This window comes from Vollenhovia emeryi, unplaced genomic scaffold, assembly GCF_000949405.1.
Source record: "Vollenhovia emeryi isolate VEMERY1.0 unplaced genomic scaffold, V.emery_V1.0 DF939167.1, whole genome shotgun sequence".
Lineage (NCBI taxonomy): Eukaryota > Metazoa > Arthropoda > Insecta > Hymenoptera > Formicidae > Vollenhovia > Vollenhovia emeryi.
In genome coordinates this window covers 1,334,347-1,352,572 of record NW_011967199.1, presented here as the reverse complement: position 1 = coordinate 1,352,572, position 18,226 = coordinate 1,334,347, and the positions used below count along the sequence as shown (strand labels likewise).

Here is an 18,226-nt window from a genome sequence, read left to right as displayed (position 1 = left end):
TGTGAAGCAATAAAGGAGCAATCGTCCTATGTATGTACAATAAACTTGCAAAAGACTATGGGAAATATGTTTTTGCAATGAAATGAATGGTTTTTTGCAAGAATATCAATTATACGCATGGAGCTATAATTGATCATTTCAATGGAGCAACCGAGGAACAATTGTTCTAAGCAAAAATCAATGGAAAATGTCGATTAGACTCTTTAAGATTAGTTGTAAACGAAAGAACTGTTACGTTTCGTTTGAATATTTCCGCCGTTTATGCTGCAGAGCCATGTAATTACGATAGGCGGCCGATAGGTGGCGGCGTCGTCACTTGCGAAATGATTAATTTATTTATAATTTTTCTATATACAAAAAACGTAAAATTTTTAATTTTCAATAAAAAACTTTTCTAATAGCTTTGTGCAATTCTATCCAGCATACAATGATTGCTCTTTAATTGCTCCATCATTATTTTAATTATTTATTGCATATTTATTTAATATTTCAGAAACTATTTATTTTAAAAGGGGAGCAATTGTAGATTCTAATGGAGCAATGAAGGAGCAATCATTTGATGCTGGTTAGAATTGCACAAAGCTATTAGAAATATGTTTTTTATTGAAAATTAAAAATTTTACGTTTTTTGTTAATATTTCGAAAACTATTGATTTTAAAAGTGGAGCAATTGTGGATTCTAATGGAGCAATTCGGGAGCAATCGTTTGAGCTAGGTTTTATACGAAAATATGAACTCCCAGCGCCAACTTAATTCCGGTCTCCTATGTATAGGGGCAACGCTGTCGGTAAAGGGGCAAAGTGTGTAGGTCTCGTCTTCAGCCGGGCCTTTGGCGATCTGTCTATTAATCTGTGACGAAAATTGGTTTCGGAAACGAGCACACCTAAGGCCCGGTCTACAATGAGTCGTTAGTCGTTAGTCAGAAGTCGCAACTATATGTATGTTGATCCTTTTCCTTTCTGGGTGGAAGAAAAAGGACCGACATATAGTTCCGACTTCTGACTAACGACTAACAACTCATTGTAGACCGGGCCTTATGTATTTCCACCATGCACGCGCGAGCCCGCGAGCGCGTGCGACGCGAGGGTGGCCGTTTCCGCGTTCTCTTGCTCCGCGGCGCAGGCCAGCCCGTGGGATTCAAATGCGCGTCGGTAGGAATAATCGCGTGGAACACGACGCGCGAGTGGGCGTGTGCGACCGATTAGGTGGTCCGCTGTCACGTATGCGGCCCCGCAGACGACGAAAGCCGCGCGGCGATATGTGAGTACACGCGGGGACGCGTGGCGCGGAGGCGCGGGTCCGCGATTACTGGGACGTCGCTTTCTACCCGATCCGGATCTCGAGGGGGGCTCCTGTCCCCGTTCCCTTCCGCGGAGACACCGGGGAGAGACGCGTTCGGCGGGTGGGCGGCCTGAATAATCGGCGCTTAAATCCGAGAACGTCGCTCCGCGGCGAATAATGCGTGACTCACTGCACGGCCTGGCCGCTCACCAGGCTCCCACGTGTTAATTTTAGACACGATTGCGCGATCGAGCGAAATTTGGAAAATCTGACAACTTCAACGTCTTATCCTCCTCCTCCTCCTCAACAGATGCTGCCGATGAGGGGGAAGTCAACGAACTCTGCCTCGCGGATAATGTGATTCTACGACAATACTTCTGCCCTCCAATTGTATTTTTATACCGTCGAGATGCACTTTTCTATACCGGACACTCAGGAATTCACGGACGGGGCTGGGAATGCATATATCGTGAGTATTAATGCGCTTTGTTGTTCGTCGTGCGTCGCGCAACATTGCCACAACGTTGTCGCAATGATAATTTATGTAACGTCTGAATTGCGCAGGGATACAATATTTACATTAACGGGTCATTTCACTGCACCGCGAGATACAAGCAGCTGCACAATCTGCACGTACAACTGTCGAAGGATCTCGACGTGTTACCAATATTCCCTCCAAAGAAGCTCTTCCCCCTGACCGTCGCCCAGCAGGAGGAACGGCGACTGGCCCTGGAGAAGTACATTCAGTCCATCGGTCAAAACGTGGCCTTAAATAACTCGGAGATACTAAATGGATTTCTATTGAACGCCCAGCAAGAGACTGCCTGCGCGGACGGCCTGTCCGAGCACGAGACTCTGGATATATTTCTCATGAACGGATCCAGAGTCCCGTTGAGCGTCTCGCCGGGAGAGCACTCTGGCCGGGTTCTAGAGGTACGCTGCTCCAAATGATTAATACGGTAACTTGGCGCGTGTGGCAATTGTTGAGATGCTTCCGTTTCTTCTCGCAGAAAGTATACAAGCACATAAAGTTGGCAGAGAAATATTATTTCCATTTTGCGCTATTTATTATTATGCAAGACGAGCTCTCCGGTAGCGTCAAGAGTGAGTACGCATGCTTTTCTAGCGCTTTATCGCGGGCGTATCCGTGTATTTCGTTTCTCCGTTAGCGTGCGTACTTTTTTGTCCCAGTACTGCGGAAACTGCAAGAGTTCGAATCGCCGTTTATAACGCACAAATACGTGGGTTCTGCGGGTGCGCGGATCGTTCTCAGAAAGAATTACTGGGACGCGACGTACGACGTGGAGCTGTTGAGCGATCCGGTGACGCTGAATTTACTGTACATTCAGGCGGCTGCGGAAGTTCGCAGCGGCTGGATTCCGGTTACGAAGGAAGTGCAGCATCAATTGGAGAGCCTGGAAAAGTCCGGGAGCAGAAGAGAGGTGCGTTTATTGCGCCAAGAAAACATTTTCACATAACTTATCTTGCCTCTCCGTTATTTCAGTACCTGAATATAGCTCGCTACTTGAAATACTATGGCTACATGCAGTTCGCGCCGTGCTACTGCGATTATCCCGAACGTAGCTCGAGAGTGTTGCTCGCCATAGGCGGAAATGAATTGAATTTGCGCGTATTGTCGCCCGAGGAGCACGAAGTCGTGTTCAAAGTGTCGCGAATGCGATGCTGGCGTATCACTACGATGCAAAGTGTAGGTGTTACGAGTATTCCCGTGGGGAAATTCACCTAGATCGTCGTTATGAATTGTTAATTAATGCATTCAGGAAACGAACCGTCATGAGGATAATGAGTGCAGTTTGGAGTTATCCTTCGAATATCTAATTGCCAGGAATGAGTTACAATGGATTACGATTGCGTCCGAGCAAGCAATTTTAATGTCCGTTTGTCTGCAAGCCATGATTGACGAGTTGTTGCAAAAAAGGGTAGTGGGGAGCAAAAATCAGGTGCCGTTACATAAGCCGTGTCAGATTACTTGAGCGCTCGAATCGAGTCTCTTCGTTCATAAACATGCGATATTTTCAGGCAGAATCCGGGAAATCGTGGACGTACGTGATGAGGGACGGTCAAAGTCGTATCGTTGCAGGATCGCCGCTGCGCGAATGTGCCAATAACAATCATTCTAAATCGGGACCAATTATAAAGAAGCTTGCTAATAAATGGTCGGCTGTGACGTCAAAAAAGTCAAATGACTCGAGGGCCGTTGCTGATAAGACTCAGACAACGGATCTTGATGTCATGGAAAATAATGTTTTTCGTATGATAGGAGACGACGATTTATGAGCCAAATGAATCTCGAAGATTGACGTATAAGCATAGTGATAAGAAAGAGTAACAGGGTATGCCTTATCAAAACGATCTTCTTGAAAGATATATTTTAAGATATTTTACAAGTGTCGTTGAAACTGTTTCCGACTTTTAAATTAACGATAGGATAGCTTTCGAGACTTCGTTCGAATGATGCATGTTTAGTGTCTTCTTCAGTATGTGATTAAGATGCATTTATATTTATTGATAACTTTTTTTTTTATAAAACATTCTTTGTACATTTTTATATACCGTCCAATTCCAATGATAACCAAATCTGGTGTGACTCGGAAATTAACTTGGACCAAAACTTTGTATAGATGTACAACAAATATGCACGGGGTACTTAATAATAGGATTAGTAGCTTCCGTATCATTAATCAAAGATCAAACTGAAGAGATCGAACGCGCATAGTTTGTATAATGTTTTATTATTATTAAACAAAATGATTGAAAAGGCAGCATGTTAATATTTGCTTTTGTAATTATCTTAAACAAAACTATTAATATCTCGCTTTAATATTAAATAGCAATCGTTCTATATGTCGTTACGTTCTATTATCAGACTACAGTTTTCGCTAAATCATTCACTCGGAAAACATACTTCTGCCTTCAGTCTCTATATTTCAGCCAAACACTGTAATAGATTGTACAATACACAGTACGAATGTAAAATCATGATGTCATAAAACTCACGATTAGATATGAATACGAAGCCCCGTATCGCCAAGTGGAAAAATAAAAACGGATTATTACGTTGCCTTATGAAATATCTAAATATAAACTGTCGTATGAAAAATGATTGCTAGCTAAGGCTAGGTGACTGATAATCGTGTAGAAAATGCATTAGCGTACTTCTTTGTGACATTTTTGTATAAATTTTTGTCCGTTTTACTCGTTTTATCCTACAACAAATAGCGCAGAACATTAATGGAAGCAGGTCATAAATTTAAGAAGGAAGATTTTACAGCAGCATAAACTGCAAAGATATAAAATTTGTAAATCTATAATATTATAATAAGAATGTAACTTACAAACATTCACGTGTTCTGATCTTTTGTATAAATTATATGGCAAAAGAATACAATAAAATCATTACAATTTTAATACATGGAAAAAGGATCAAATATAAATATACGACCATTTAAATTGTTTAAAAGAGTCTTCAAGAAAATTATTATGTACAGTTACATTGAATTTCGGATATAAAACGTATTAAAGTATAATGTTAAACAATTACTTCTTTCTCGCTCGCTTGAAAATCTTATTAGTATTACATTTCTGTTTGTGAGTATCATGATTATGGATAATATACGTCTCAAATTCGGACCTTATTTCATTGACCATGTGCACACCCTCTATATCAAAAATATGTTGTTATTCTGTATTATTATTTTCTAAAAGAAGAAAATTGAAGATCAGTTCTGGCTATAGCGCATTTAAGTATAGCTCTATTTCCTACTACTTGCAAAATAGCCCAAACGTCAGCAAGGAGTTATTATTCCACTATGATTATTCGCCATATGCATTAATGGCACGTACAAATATATTTATTTTTTTTGTAACGTTCACAAAAAAATATGCGGTCAAAAATTTTTAATCCTTTATACATAAAATGATTGTTGTAAGGCATTACCATACGAACTTTTATATTATTCTAAAAATACCGTTATTATTAGTGGAATCTGATAAATTTCAGTTTTAACAATTTCCATATTACGACAAAGTAAATTAGAGCATACTGGAAAATACTTTCTAATACGGCGCGCGGAAGACTCTAATACTAGTAAGTTCGTTCGTGAAATATCTTATTAGAATGCGGCATCATTTCTTATCGTGACACTGCATACTGAACAACACTATTCATTACTTTAGAATTGCGTGATCTTATTGGTGTTGGACATGTTTGCAACTTGAAAGTTGAATTCAATCGCTTAGAAAATCGAACGTAAACTAGAGTTAGTTGTCGCTATTAGTAAATGAATGAGTAGAGAGTCTATTTATGGCAGTAGAATAAAAAGTAAATTAAATCTTACAGCCTTGTTCGCTTATTTCAAACTGTCATGATTAAATAGAGCATTCACACTCGAGAACTGTTGAAATGCTTAGCCGTTTAAGTGTATTTCGCATGAATAAATGATCTTTTCATATCCTGGATAAAATGGCATTGTAAATGACTAGCGTAGCATGACGATACGAAATACCGATTTCTTTCCAAGTAAATATAAAATTTCTCTATAAAAACGATCGTAATCACGATGCATTTGTTTCTGCACTCCTATTGCGTTCCTTAGTTTAGTTTCTAACGACCCTAGTGGAGTCTCAGAATATTTCTATAAGAATAGGATATATTTAACAGTAAATATAGATAAACATAATACAAAAATTAAGTATAGTGATTGTATCTTCACCTAAATCACGTAAAATAATTTACATTGATGACGTGAGGCTATTAGCTATTGCTAGCTAAGATACCCCAGGATTCATAAAGAAAAGCAACATTGTGATTTGCGAGTAAACAGGGAACATTCACAGTCGCTACACGTTTGTCCGTTTACGAGGTAAAATATTCACGGTGTGGGAGCAATGTTCTTCTCTTTGATGAAACCAGGGATGACGCGAATAAAATCTATTCATTTATACAACTGTACACCCTTTGTCTATCCGTCGTCGCTTATTCGCGTAAAGGAGGACTGTTAGAAGTTCTGTTGACGTTTCCGCTTGGTATCCATGGCGTCCAGAATAGGCTGTCTCTTCGTCTGATACCTTTTTCTCAGCTCGTCAATCTCCCGCTCCATTTCCGCGTCCAGACTAGCCATTCGTTGCTGCAGTTCCTCGTAGGAGAGAAACTTCAACTGCAGGATACGGCTTCTCTATATATTCAAGTTATCTTTTTTTTATAATGCCTCAAGCGGCATTATTCCAAATATGTAATTTGGTGCAGAGAATGTCAATTGTATATTGTACAAAACGCAAAGTGATTAACCAATCTCTCCCGTTACACTATAGATATTGCGCGCGGATACTAATTAGTTACGTAGATTCTTCAAGTATTGATGAAAAGAAATTTGTACTCACAAAATCGAAATCACGTTCGGTGAAGACATTTTGAAACTTGGATATATTGTTATATGGCTGTTCTGGCACGGGATGAGAGATCTGATTCTGCAGCTGCAGCTGCAGATGACTTTGAAACCTATGAGATTCGGTTGGACTTTGCTGCTCCAATTTGTTCGCATTGTCCATGTTGTGCGCTCCCAACATCTGTCCGTTACCCTGCACAGTAACATTTGGTCAATGTTATTAATATATTTCGGACACAAATCATATCCAGGTAACTCAAAGTAATGCAAGAAGGATTACCTTTCCGATTTCAGGCGCCTCTTTCTTGTCAAAATGATCTAAGAATAACGGCCGATACTTCTTGCCGGACTCTACGGAGCCAGTATTATGTCCTGGAAAGGGAATGTCGATATTAGCTGCGAAAGATTTCTTTTGCCGCAATTTGGAGACTAATTAAAATCTACTAACTCTTCATGGTAGCTTCGGTATCTGTATCGCTATTGATAACCATTGTACCCAGGTCCAACATTGCCGAAACTAAAGTACCCGTGTCTGGAAGATCATGGCTCGGCACTAAAGTCCTGCTGTCCTCCGGTAATGGTTTCATAGTTCCACTACAATCGTCCTCATCCTTACGACAGAGACACGGCGTTACGTACGTAAACGAGTGATATTTGCTACGCGTTCGCAGACTAGCCGTCAAGTATTTACCGAATCGTCCGCCTGGTTTTGACTCTTGATCGCCACGTTGTTTATAACGTGGGCTCTGTGCGCGCTCTGCTTTTCTCGTATCTCGTGAGCCTCGGCGATCATTTGACTCAGGATACTCGGCTGCTTGGCGTTACCTGCGATCGCACGTTGAACGGTAAGATAAGATCGCAATGCGAATTACAATTTCTTCGCCTCACCTATGAACTCGTGCTGCAGAAGCTCGGTCGCGGTGGCTCTCTCTTCGGGATTTTTTACAAGGCACCCACTGACAAAATCGATAAACTCCGGACTCCACTGATCGGGTTCCCTGAAGCTGGGCGGCGGTTTAGTCGGGATCATAAATATTGCTCTCATCGGGTGTATGTCGCCGTACGGCGGCTTGCCCTCGGCCATTTCCAGGGCCGTTATTCCCAGGGACCATATGTCGGCGACGCAATCGTACCCAATCTCTTGTATCACTTCCGGCGCCATCCAGAACGGCGTACCAATGACCGTGTTACGTTTCGCCATGGTGTCCTATCGCAGAGAATGCAGTTTGGATTTCGCGGGCCAAAAGCATCTCTCTGAAACTCACCGTTAACTGACCCGCCACCCCGAAATCCGCCAGCTTCGCGTGGCCCTCATTATTGAGAAGGATATTCCCAGCCTTGATGTCCCTGTGAATTTTCCTCCTCAGATGAAGGTACTCCAACCCTTTCAGAGTGTCGCTCAGAATCGTGGCGATTTCGTCCTCCTGCAGGGTCTTCTTCCTTAACCTCATGATATCACTAACGGAGCCGGCTCCACAGTACTCCATCACGATCTGCAAGTCACAGCGAGTGTCGGCGGATCGTCCAGTTTAGCTCAGGGCAGTAAAGCGCGCGGCGCGCACCGACTTACCCACAAATCCGTATTCTTAAAGTAACTTCCATAATATTTAACAACATATGGAGAGTCGCATTGCTGCATAATTGATATTTCCTTGATAATCTCCTGTAGATCCGTGTCCACCGGTACTTGTTTTATGGCGAGCACCTGCCCACTTTCCTTGTGCAACGCTTTGTACACTGACCCATACGATCTGCACAGAGGCACGTACTTACAATGAGCGCGTTCCATTTTACGCACAACGCACGCAATGCATCATCTGTCCTTGTTATTTACCCGATGTTTAAAGGTAAATGACGCATTGTGCGCATCACGCGTGAAACGGAACGAACCTAAGGCATTTACAATGAGAGAAAAAAGCAAGTCTGTCTTTCGACATCGATAAATATCAGTGATAAGAGATTTACCCTTCCCCCAGCTTGCATATGATATCAAACACTTCCTCCGGCTGTCTCGTCAGACTTTCCTCCGATAACTTTTTCAACTCGCTGAAAACAACAATAAAGAGGGTACATATTTCTGAATCGTGTGTCGCGTCGGCGCCGCTGGAAGCTGCGGAGCGAGGGTCCTCTGTTTACACGAGACTCTTTCCCCGCCGGAATGACTCGGCGGATTAAATCCGTCAAACAATCGGTCGTTTTACTCGGCATCGATTCGGGATCGAAAGATCTGCGCGATTCAACGGGGGAGAGCGGTCCCGTTGCACGGGGGTTTCGAAGAAACAACGGGCAGACGATCGCGAACGGTCGCGGCGTTAACCAAAGGACAAAGAGACCGATCTCCCGAGGAGGGACGGAGGCCGCTCGCCGGAGGATCCATGCTCCGTTTCCGCGCCGCTATAAATAATTTCCTCAGAGACAATTTGGCGCGGCCGGCCAGCGTGTGTCGAAACGGCGTAAAGAAAGGGAGCGCGAGGGAGAGAGGGGGAGGGAAAAAAAAGGAAGATGCAAAGTAAACACAATCGAATATATACCTCTTAGAAGACATCTTCGCGTGTCGATGTCAGAGACCCGGGGATCTTGGAGTGAGGTGCACGCGCGCTGGATATTTATAGAAACAAGAATAACATAAACGCGGTCGGGGCGATTGTCATGCCGTGCGCGGCGGTAACATGGCCAATTAAAAATAGCGGCGTTACATTTTTGTCAATAAATTAAGGTAACCACAACCGAGGTGCAGCGGGGCCATCGACTGTCGGCCATCGTAGATGGTGCGGCTGACGGGGCGTTCGCGAACCCATCCGCGACGGGTCCTTAGGCCCGGTTTCGCACGGGCGACTTACGAAAATCCCTCGTCCGGGGGTCAATTCTGTGTCTTAAATTGGGCCCGCTGCAGACGATGTTACTTTTCTCCTGCTGGATTGCTCGCGATTTGGTAAATTACTGGAAATCCTGAGTGCTGAGTGGTGCAACAATAGTAATTTATTCGATTGCAAGCAATCTAGCAGGAAAAATTAGCATCGTCTGCAGCGGGCCTTACACTATAATGGCCGTATTCATAGTTCGTTCTTATATTTCTTAGGGCCAGTTTCACAAACGTCGGTTAGCTGTTAACCGAAGGTTAATTGATTCTCTGTCTCTTCTTAGATAACAAAATAGAAAAAGATAGGAAGTTGACTGAACTCTGGTTAACAGTTAACCGACGTTTGTGAAACTGCCCTGATGGAAAAATTTTGCTGAAAATGTAATGAAATTGATGAAAAGTGAAATGAAAGTTATTGGAAACTTGTTGAAACCATTTCAAAATAAATCATAAGTTTCGTTATGAAATTCAATGAAATACTGTGAAATTAGATGAAAGTTAATTAATATTACTAAAAATGAGTGAAAAAATTTTAGAAATGTTGTATATTATGAAATTTGCAGAATTTAACTGAAAATAAATTTTTTAATGAAAAATTGCTGAAATAATGAAATTGGGTCAATTGCAAGAGATTTTCAACCAAATTTCAGCAAATTTCATTACGTTTTCAGCAAAATTTTTCCATCAGGGTGGCCCTTAATATTTAAGATCATCTTAATCACAGAGCTGTATTAGCGTCTTAAGATGACACTTAAGATGATTTTGAAATAAGAACCGACTATGAATACCGGCCTATAGTAAATAAAAATGCTAAAAGCGAGTAGCTTTGTCTCTTTCTAAAAGTGCCATTTCATAGAGCGAAGAAAAGCTAGCGTATTACCCCCGCTCCACCGCACGTCAAATCGGCGTTGAAAAGCTATCGCTATTCGCCTCCTTCCTTTTCATGGAGCATATTTTCGCGGGATTTTTGGCCGTTGTTTATTTTAGAATAACAGCTTCCTTAAGCACAAAAATGGAATACGGTCACGTCATAGCAATAGTTGCACAGGAGATCGAAAGGCGACGTATAGCTCCTGCAGCTACTGTAATGTATTTGTTGAAGAGAAAAGTATTGGGTAGCGCACCCATTTTTGAAAATCGTTACAGACACGGTTTTTATTTTGCGTCGATTCCGAAATTGGTATTGGAGGACATACGGTTTCATAATTATTTTCGTATGACTGCAACTCGGAGCATATGTGTCCTTCCAGCCATATTCTCTAAAACATTACAACACTCGTACCGGTTCACTTTCTTCTCCCAGCGTTACTTCGCTATTAGTTGGACAATGCCGAACTTTCAACGTATCTTCGCTGTATAGTTACTTTGGCGGAAATCGGTAGAGTGGTGGTGATACGCTAGCCTTTCTTCGCTCTATGAAATGGCACCTTTACTATCCCCTTAGATAGAGCCGGTCATTTTTAGCATTTTCACTATATCATAAGATACAGAATTTATGCCCTGGGCTGCTCTCGCGAGAAGATCAAAATGATCCAGATTAAAATGACCTTGTGCTACGATTGGTCAAATCTGGATGTTCATTGAATAAAATTTCAATGTGGTGCTATGAAATTTCAGATTTGACCAATCGTGATCTCAATATGCAAGAAAATTCGTTCCAGGGCTGGTATTATTCTAAAATTCATGCACTGCTCAAAAAGTTAAGTGGAAAATATCGAGACGCGATCCCGACAAATCCGTACGGCGTCGCAGCAGCGAAGACTTTAAACTCGTTCCTATTTTACAGTAGACGTTCGTGCAATCTCCATATTTATGTTATTTTTTCGTAACAACTGAAATCGTACACGCGCGACGTCTCCGCTCTAAGTATCGCGGGAAAAAAAATGAGATGACGCGTGCGACTTGCTTAACAAAAACGCTTTATTAATCTTCAAACAGAAAGGACATCACAGTAGTGTAACCAACAAGATAATCTAATTAATAATTGATTTCAACAGTCTATCGAATCTCCTTCTACTCGCGCGAGTTAAATGTTAAAATCAAATAAACGATCGCATCGCAATTCGAGAACTTCATTCCGCGCGTTATAAATCGCAAAAATATCATGCGCAAGTGTTATCTTACAATTTTTCCGCTCATCAATTTCAACCCGATAACGTTGATACATTCTTACTAAATCAAACATTAACATTCTCATTAAACTGTATTATTTTCAAACGCTAAAATTGTGGGATCACTTAATAAAGTCAAATCAAGTCGATCTGAAATACGACTGCTCGTAGCTACAATCCTAGCGATGAGGGCAAACGGAAAATCTCCCCAGATTGCTCTACAATTTAGATGATACTTATTTATTCGAGAAGTATATAATACATCAATCTTATCAGCACACATGAGAAAAGAAAACATACTTTCTCGGTGAGTAATACTTTGCTTCCGTGTGTTCGGGCGCGCGATGTTCTCTCTCTCTCTCTCTCTCTCTCTCTCTCTCTCTCTCTCACTCATAATCTAAGCTACCACTCGTCTATTGGAACGGACTGTGAAATTAACGCTCTTGTCGTGCTACATTTTGTCGCTAATGGTTATCACTGTTCTGCTGCGTCTACCAGGTAGATCATCCGCGATTCGGTTGTTGTTGCACGCGAAAGACGCGTCACAAAGAAACGCCGTGCCGGCGAAGAGGATCCGGCTGTCGATCTTTCTTTTTCCCTTTCTCGAGAACGCAACAAACGGAAAAAAAAATGCGCGAGGGACGACGCGCATCATCTGAAAAAGAATCGACTTACAAGTACGAAATCGGCATGATTGCGAGGAACGAGGAATATTTTTCTTTTGTCATGCTCTTACACACACGCGTATACATATACATATATACACACATATACATATGAATATGTATGTGTGCGTGTGCGTGCGTGTATATATATATTTTATATCTCCGCAATACTACGTGGTCTCTGTACCAAAAAACGAAAGAGTAGGTGATGCTTATAAAACGTACGTAACTATAAAAGTGTTCAGATAGTCGGACATCCGATAAAAATTCTCGGAAACGCCGCAATAAAAGCCCGTCAGCCAGAACGACATTGAACTTCCCTTTTTCAATGTCCGTCAAAATTCCAAAAAAAATAAATTGAAGCGAATGAAAACATAAAAAGAGGAATTCTCCTTGAATCCTGCGTGACTCTGCACGTCGTAAACTTTGTAGACAAAGATCGCCCGAAATAAAGGCACAGCATTACAGCAAACGAAGCAGTTTCGTTGTATGCATAATATATCGGAAAATCATTGCGTAACGGAATTCGAAGATCCTAATCTTAAATCCATGCGGTGCATCGCTGCCTTAAATCGCAATGCAAAAAGTTCTGTGTCAGGGGGGAGGGGGGGAAGATGAAACGTCCTCGTAATTGGGAAAACCACGGGAAACAATCGTACTAGTCTAATTTATACAGTCGTAACATTAAAATACATCGTGGAATTCATCTCTTAAACATCTCACTAACTTACAACGTTATATTCCGGAATCGCGTGAATCCTTTGAATCGCGCGCGGCACATTCGCTTAAAACGTGAACGCCACTCCTCACGCTCTGAACCTCGGGCCTCGGGCCGGATGTATGTCGGTCGGAGAAGGAAAAATAAAAGAGGCGCGGTGCCGGCGTTACACAATACGCAAACGTAAACGTGTCTGCAAACGGACGAAGGGGAATGATCAACGAAGGTCCGCAATGAATGCACGTCGAGGAACGGCTTCACTGTAGGCAAGAGAACAGAGACAGCGGCCGTAACGATAATTTCGCGATTCGAAACAGCACTCTGTTACGCGAGCGAAGGGACGCGTAGACAGGCAACAGCAGGCCGCGACGGTTCGCCCGGGTGTTACTTGATCGGTTTGCCCCAGGCGAACTGTATTCCTAGCCGAGGAATGTCGCTGCCGGTGGACGACTCATCCTCGCTGCTGGACGCCGACGTTTCCTCGGAGATCATCGCTTCCCCGCCGGCCTCCTGGGGTCTCTGACCGCCGCCGACGTTGCAATCATCCGCCGCTGCCACCGCCGCCGCCGCAACAGCGGCCGCCACCGCGACAGCCACCGCGGAATTCGCCGTAGACGACGTGGAAGACGATGAAGAGGACGTCGAGGAAGGCGACGATTGGTCCTTCCGAGGACGTCGTCGCGTGACCGGCGTCGAGCTGAACGAAGGCGACCACGCGGCCGCCTCTTCCACTGCCGCCACCGCCGCGGACCGCGCCGAATCGCACGTAGTGGAGATGCTCTTCGATCTCGCTCTGGTGTCCATGGCAGGTCTGGCGTTCGGCGTCAGTCTGAGCGATCCCTGCCTTGAAACTGTCGTCGCGCCCTCGGTGGGCCTGGCTACTTTCGGTAAAGTGCTAAGCGAGTCCGACGTCCCCTTCGGCAGATCGTCGATTTCCAGCGTCCAAGAGACGGAGGCGCCCTTCTCGACCATGAATTTCATCATCGACGACGAAGGAGCGCCATTCTTGTCGAGCGAATAACTGTGTTCCAGCTGTTCCGCGCCCGTGGAACGAGTCAACCGTGGATTCAGCTGATTCGTAAGAACACTGACCAAATCGTTCTTATTCCGCAGCTTCCACTGCAGCTCCTCGTTCCGCTGCGACAGGCGCTTGTTGTGCTTCGAGACCTGGTGAATCGACTCGTGAAGCATCTCGTTCTCGTGCGAGACCTGCCGCTCGAAGGACTCCTTCCGCTGAAGCTGAGCCTTCAGGTCCTCGCATCGGGCCTCCGCCATGTCGAGCCGCATCTGCAAGGCGTCCTTCTCCCCGACGTCGCGCCTGTAATTGTCCAGCTCTGACCGAAGGGCCGTGTTCTCCTGACTCTTCAGCTCGAGCACGGACCTCAGTGACTCGATCTCCGCCATCAGCGCGGCGCCCTGATCGTGAACCACGGATCTTCTCATCTCCTCCTTACGAGCCAGCTCGTTAACCTGCTCGGCGCGCAGCTTCGCAATCGTCGCGCGATGCTCCCTCGTTACTTCGCCCAGTCTAACGTCGTACTTGTGCCTTTCCTCTTTTAGAGTTTCGACGAGCGTGGCGACCTGTTTCGTCCTGTGAGCCTCCACTGAAAACCGGAATGTTAACTTGAATTTCTTACTTTCGCACGCACAGACAAGTGTCTATAATAATCTTAGTCTTCATGTGGACAATTTTGTTTAGCGTTTAGCAAATAATTTGTTCTGTAGAGTGTAGTCAATGGCCCGTATTCTGAACCCTCTTTTATCAGTAAAAGCGCCTCTAAAAGTGGCTAATAAGCCTTCTGATTGGCTACAAGCCACTTTTAGAGACGCTCTTATTGACGAAAGAGGATTCAGAGTACGGGCCAATTTTTTCGCCTTTCGTCAGCACATTTCAATGCCTACTAATTTGTCACGCTTCATAATGTTATCTGTATGTTTTTATACTTTCTTATTCTTCTTTTTTTTTAAATTTATGTATTCGTATCTCTCTTTTAAGTCGTCCGTTAATCTCGCGTGTGCAGCCATGCAGAGAACTTTCCTCCGAATAAATAAACAGATAACAAATGGATAACAAATAAAGATTCCGCTTTTTGATTTTCTAACGCAATACAATATACAAATCTCGTTACGGTATATTGGTCCTGCGTTGAAAAGCAAAAGTATGTACAAAGCTAGACGGACTAGCACGCATTGAATCTATAATTAGTGGCTATCGAAACGTCGAACGTTACGTGAGAACTAAATTAAGAACCAAATCCTTCGGCGAGGAGCTTGAAATATTTTCTATCGGGCGTAGAAAGGGACCAGGAGCGCGCTATTAGGATCAATCGCAAAGATTCGAGTTGCGCGTAGGCACCGCTGAATCGTCCACTTTAATTAACAATTGTTCCACTTCGTGGCGTGTCGGGCTGCGACATTGGGACGATTACGCTCGTTAACACGTGAGCAATACGGAGGAATAATATCCGCCGGATCCGACGCCTCGTGTGTCTGCCGAATAGTTTTCCATTTATTTCGGGAGTCCCTTTTTCATTCGCGAATTGCGTCATCGTGAGTTTTCGACTACACCTATATATACGCAGCCCGCATGGGATCGGGGGAAAATAAACAGATATATTACATAAGACTTACACTCGTCGCGAAGCTGGTCCAGAGCCTTTCGGTGGTCCTTCCTCTCCGCGTCGAGTCCCTCCTCCATGCTGACGTATCTCGCCCGCAGAACGTCGATCTCCGAGAGCAGGGCCGACCGCTCGTTCTTCATCGCCTCGCAGTCGGTCTTCAGCTTCTCGAAATCCTTCTTCAGTTTGGGAGTGGCGAACGCGTCCAGCTGAAAGACAAGACGCGGGCTCCGTTACGCCGTGCCGACTCGCGCGGAGATTCCCCCGCGTTCTTCACGAGGCACACGGTACAGGCGGAAGTGCGAGACAGGTCCCCCGATATGAGACAGCGGGTTTTCAACCCCCGAACTCCATCCCTAATCTTTTTTTCGCAGCGATTACACGCGATCTAACGACGAATTTTCCAGTGAGCACTGATTTCGCTCCGATAAATTCACGGTGGAGTCAACCGATGACGCCTATTAAGGTAGTTATTTCGTAAAATCATTCATGTGAGAATTGTTCAAAATGTCTAGTTTAATATTCTTCGTGCAAGATAAGACTAATTAAATTAAAATTGATCGTCTCAAAGTTCTAAAATAAAAAAGAAGATAAAGTTTGCTACGTTGCACGAAATATTACGTGTAAAACACGTTAAAAATACTATTTACACATATTATAATGTATTAAAATATTAATATTTGCGTTTGCAAATGACGGCACATTTTATTTTCTTTAGAGAAACAAATATGTTATGAAGTAAAATAGAACGAACGGCTGGAAAAAAAGTAAAAACTGTTGACCGTTCCGTTTCAACAATATTAACAGCTGAAACTGAAAAATGGGGAAAATTATGTAGCAGACATGAGTGTAGTGCAAGAGATGTGGCAGCAGCGCCTACAATCTTTCGAATCTATTTTATATTATGTAATCGTAAGCGTACTCTTTAGAACAATATTGCATCAAGATATATCATTGTATAATAATAATCGAGCGCTGGCGCCTGTCTGGAGGAAACTCTTGAGCGTCGCTGTCGCGAGACAACTAGCCCGCTATCTCGTATTAGGAGACTGTCTCATAATAGCGGACTCCTCTACGAAAAAGATGCGTACCTCGAACGCCAGGTAACGCACGCTCACCGCGAGCGCCTGTGCGGCCCGTTCCGCCTGCTCCACGCGGAAATCCACGTAGGGCGCGGTGGTCTGGGCGGCCTGGTCTCGCGTCTCCGGCGACGTCCTCGCCGTGTAGGTACTGTTGTGGTGAGCCTCCTTCGACTCACGATCTGCAATCAGCGTCGTCATTGAGGGGTGCATCGGTCGAGATCGGCCCGTTCCCGGAAAAATCGCGACGCGCTCGTCGGCGCCAGACTGACCCGCCCGTGTCAATGAATCGACCCACGTGCCGCCACGGTCCACGCAAGTGTCCCGGTCGCGCGTAATATACGCCGTCCTTATTACCCTCTGTCGCCCGCCCGAATTGACCGCGGGGAGGTCAACGCGCGTTCCCGGGTGCGACGATTCGCTCGACACCGCCGAAAGTTCTCAAACGCATCCCCCGTGTCGAAGAGGGTCCCGGCGGGTAGCTCGACGGAGGGACGAAGCTGGGAAAGTCGCGAGCGCTCGTTCTATCCCCGTCGAGCCCGAGCGGCTCCGCCGTCAGCTTGACACACGGCACACGCGCGCGGGAAAGTCGGAAACTCATTGAACGAGCGGAACAACGTCTGAGCGATACGTCTCCCACGTTTACGTCGCATCATGGATCTGCGAAACTTCGCGCGAAGCCAACCGGCTTTCTCTCTTTTCCCCCTTCGAGTGCCGTGGCGTGACGATTGTTTGTTCAAGTTCGCCGCTCAATGAAGAGACCGCCGTCGGGTTAAGGTCGACCCCGTTGCGACGCGCAGTTCCAGTTGCGAGATTGCCAAAAAGTCGTCGTGTCTCTCTCGCTCTCTCTCTTTCTCGGCGACCGCGGCCAAGAAAATCGCTTCCTACACGCCTCCTCCCTCCTGGCACCTGCCGTCACGTCATCCGTCAGAAAAACTCAAGTATTTTGGGAACGGATCTACGTAGCGCGCGTCGGGACATTTATCCCCGACGCGCGCAGAAGAAAGCGCGACGTAAACAGATAAACCAGCAACGTCGGCTCGACGATTATCCTTGACGGTCGGATTCCACGGGCGAGCGCGACGTTCGAGCGCGGACGGCATTCGTCAGGCGCCTACCGCGGCGGGAACCGGCCGATTATTGCCTTATGATCGATTCCGATCAGGATCGCCGTTCGCGGCAACAATCCGCCGGCCGAGTTCGCGCTTCGACTGAATTAGCACGAGCCACGGGCCACCTCGGAGAGCCACGCGTCTCCCACCCCGCGTCCGTTCCGCCTCGCCGTCTTCCTAAACACTTTCCTGCCGCGCAAGGTGGAACCGCCAGGACACGCCGAGGACCGTCCTCGAGACACGAGCGACTCTCGTCCTTCGAGGGCAAAAGAAACGTCCGGTCGGGAAGTCGCGAGCGAGGGGTGAACCGCTGACCGAAATCACGTACACCAACGCCTATACTAATGCCCGGTGGGCATAAGTCCCAGTCTACAATA

The 18,226-nt window shown here is 44.9% G+C and overlaps 3 protein-coding genes across 5 annotated transcripts in view; 1 reads left to right on the top strand and 2 right to left on the bottom strand.

Moving 5' to 3' along the window:
- Nucleotides 1-1,023: 1,023 nt before the first annotated feature.
- Nucleotides 1,024-4,712, top strand: LOC105564273 (sorting nexin-17). 2 transcript variants are annotated; one of them, XM_012016533.1, is made up of 8 exons: nucleotides 1,024-1,260; nucleotides 1,592-1,750; nucleotides 1,846-2,214; nucleotides 2,292-2,385; nucleotides 2,473-2,723; nucleotides 2,786-2,989; nucleotides 3,063-3,242; nucleotides 3,326-3,437. In XM_012016533.1, the coding sequence occupies exons 2-8, from the start codon at nucleotides 1,691-1,693 to the stop codon at nucleotides 3,350-3,352; spliced, it is 1,185 nt and encodes a 394-aa protein (XP_011871923.1). In that variant the 5' UTR covers nucleotides 1,024-1,260; nucleotides 1,592-1,690; the 3' UTR covers nucleotides 3,353-3,437. The 2 variants fall into 2 exon arrangements, with proteins under 2 accessions (XP_011871923.1, XP_011871922.1); XM_012016532.1 differs by having other exon boundaries at nucleotides 1,026-1,260; nucleotides 3,322-4,712.
- Nucleotides 4,713-4,746: 34 nt separating this feature from the next.
- LOC105564272 (serine/threonine-protein kinase 3) lies at nucleotides 4,747-9,451 on the bottom strand. Of its 2 annotated transcripts, none has more exons than XM_012016530.1 (10): nucleotides 9,218-9,451; nucleotides 8,652-8,732; nucleotides 8,257-8,437; nucleotides 7,952-8,179; nucleotides 7,575-7,893; nucleotides 7,378-7,511; nucleotides 7,135-7,297; nucleotides 6,967-7,058; nucleotides 6,682-6,879; nucleotides 4,747-6,476 (listed from the first exon to the last, which is right to left on the bottom strand). In XM_012016530.1, exons 1-10 carry the CDS (start codon nucleotides 9,229-9,231, stop codon nucleotides 6,300-6,302), a joined length of 1,587 nt encoding a protein of 528 aa, XP_011871920.1. In that variant the 5' UTR covers nucleotides 9,232-9,451; the 3' UTR covers nucleotides 4,747-6,299. The 2 variants fall into 2 exon arrangements, with proteins under 2 accessions (XP_011871920.1, XP_011871921.1); XM_012016531.1 differs by having other exon boundaries at nucleotides 4,747-6,458.
- Nucleotides 9,452-11,448: 1,997 nt separating this feature from the next.
- LOC105564309 overlaps nucleotides 11,449-18,226 on the bottom strand; it is a 28,401-nt gene continuing 21,623 nt past the window's right edge. Inside the window, exons 10-12 of the mRNA XM_012016593.1 lie at nucleotides 16,750-16,919; nucleotides 15,672-15,867; nucleotides 11,449-14,644 (exon numbers count right to left, since the gene is read on the bottom strand). Coding sequence (XP_011871983.1) covers nucleotides 13,425-14,644; nucleotides 15,672-15,867; nucleotides 16,750-16,919 — 1,586 coding nt within the window. The 3' untranslated portion in view covers nucleotides 11,449-13,424. The remainder of the gene's footprint in view (nucleotides 14,645-15,671; nucleotides 15,868-16,749; nucleotides 16,920-18,226) is intronic.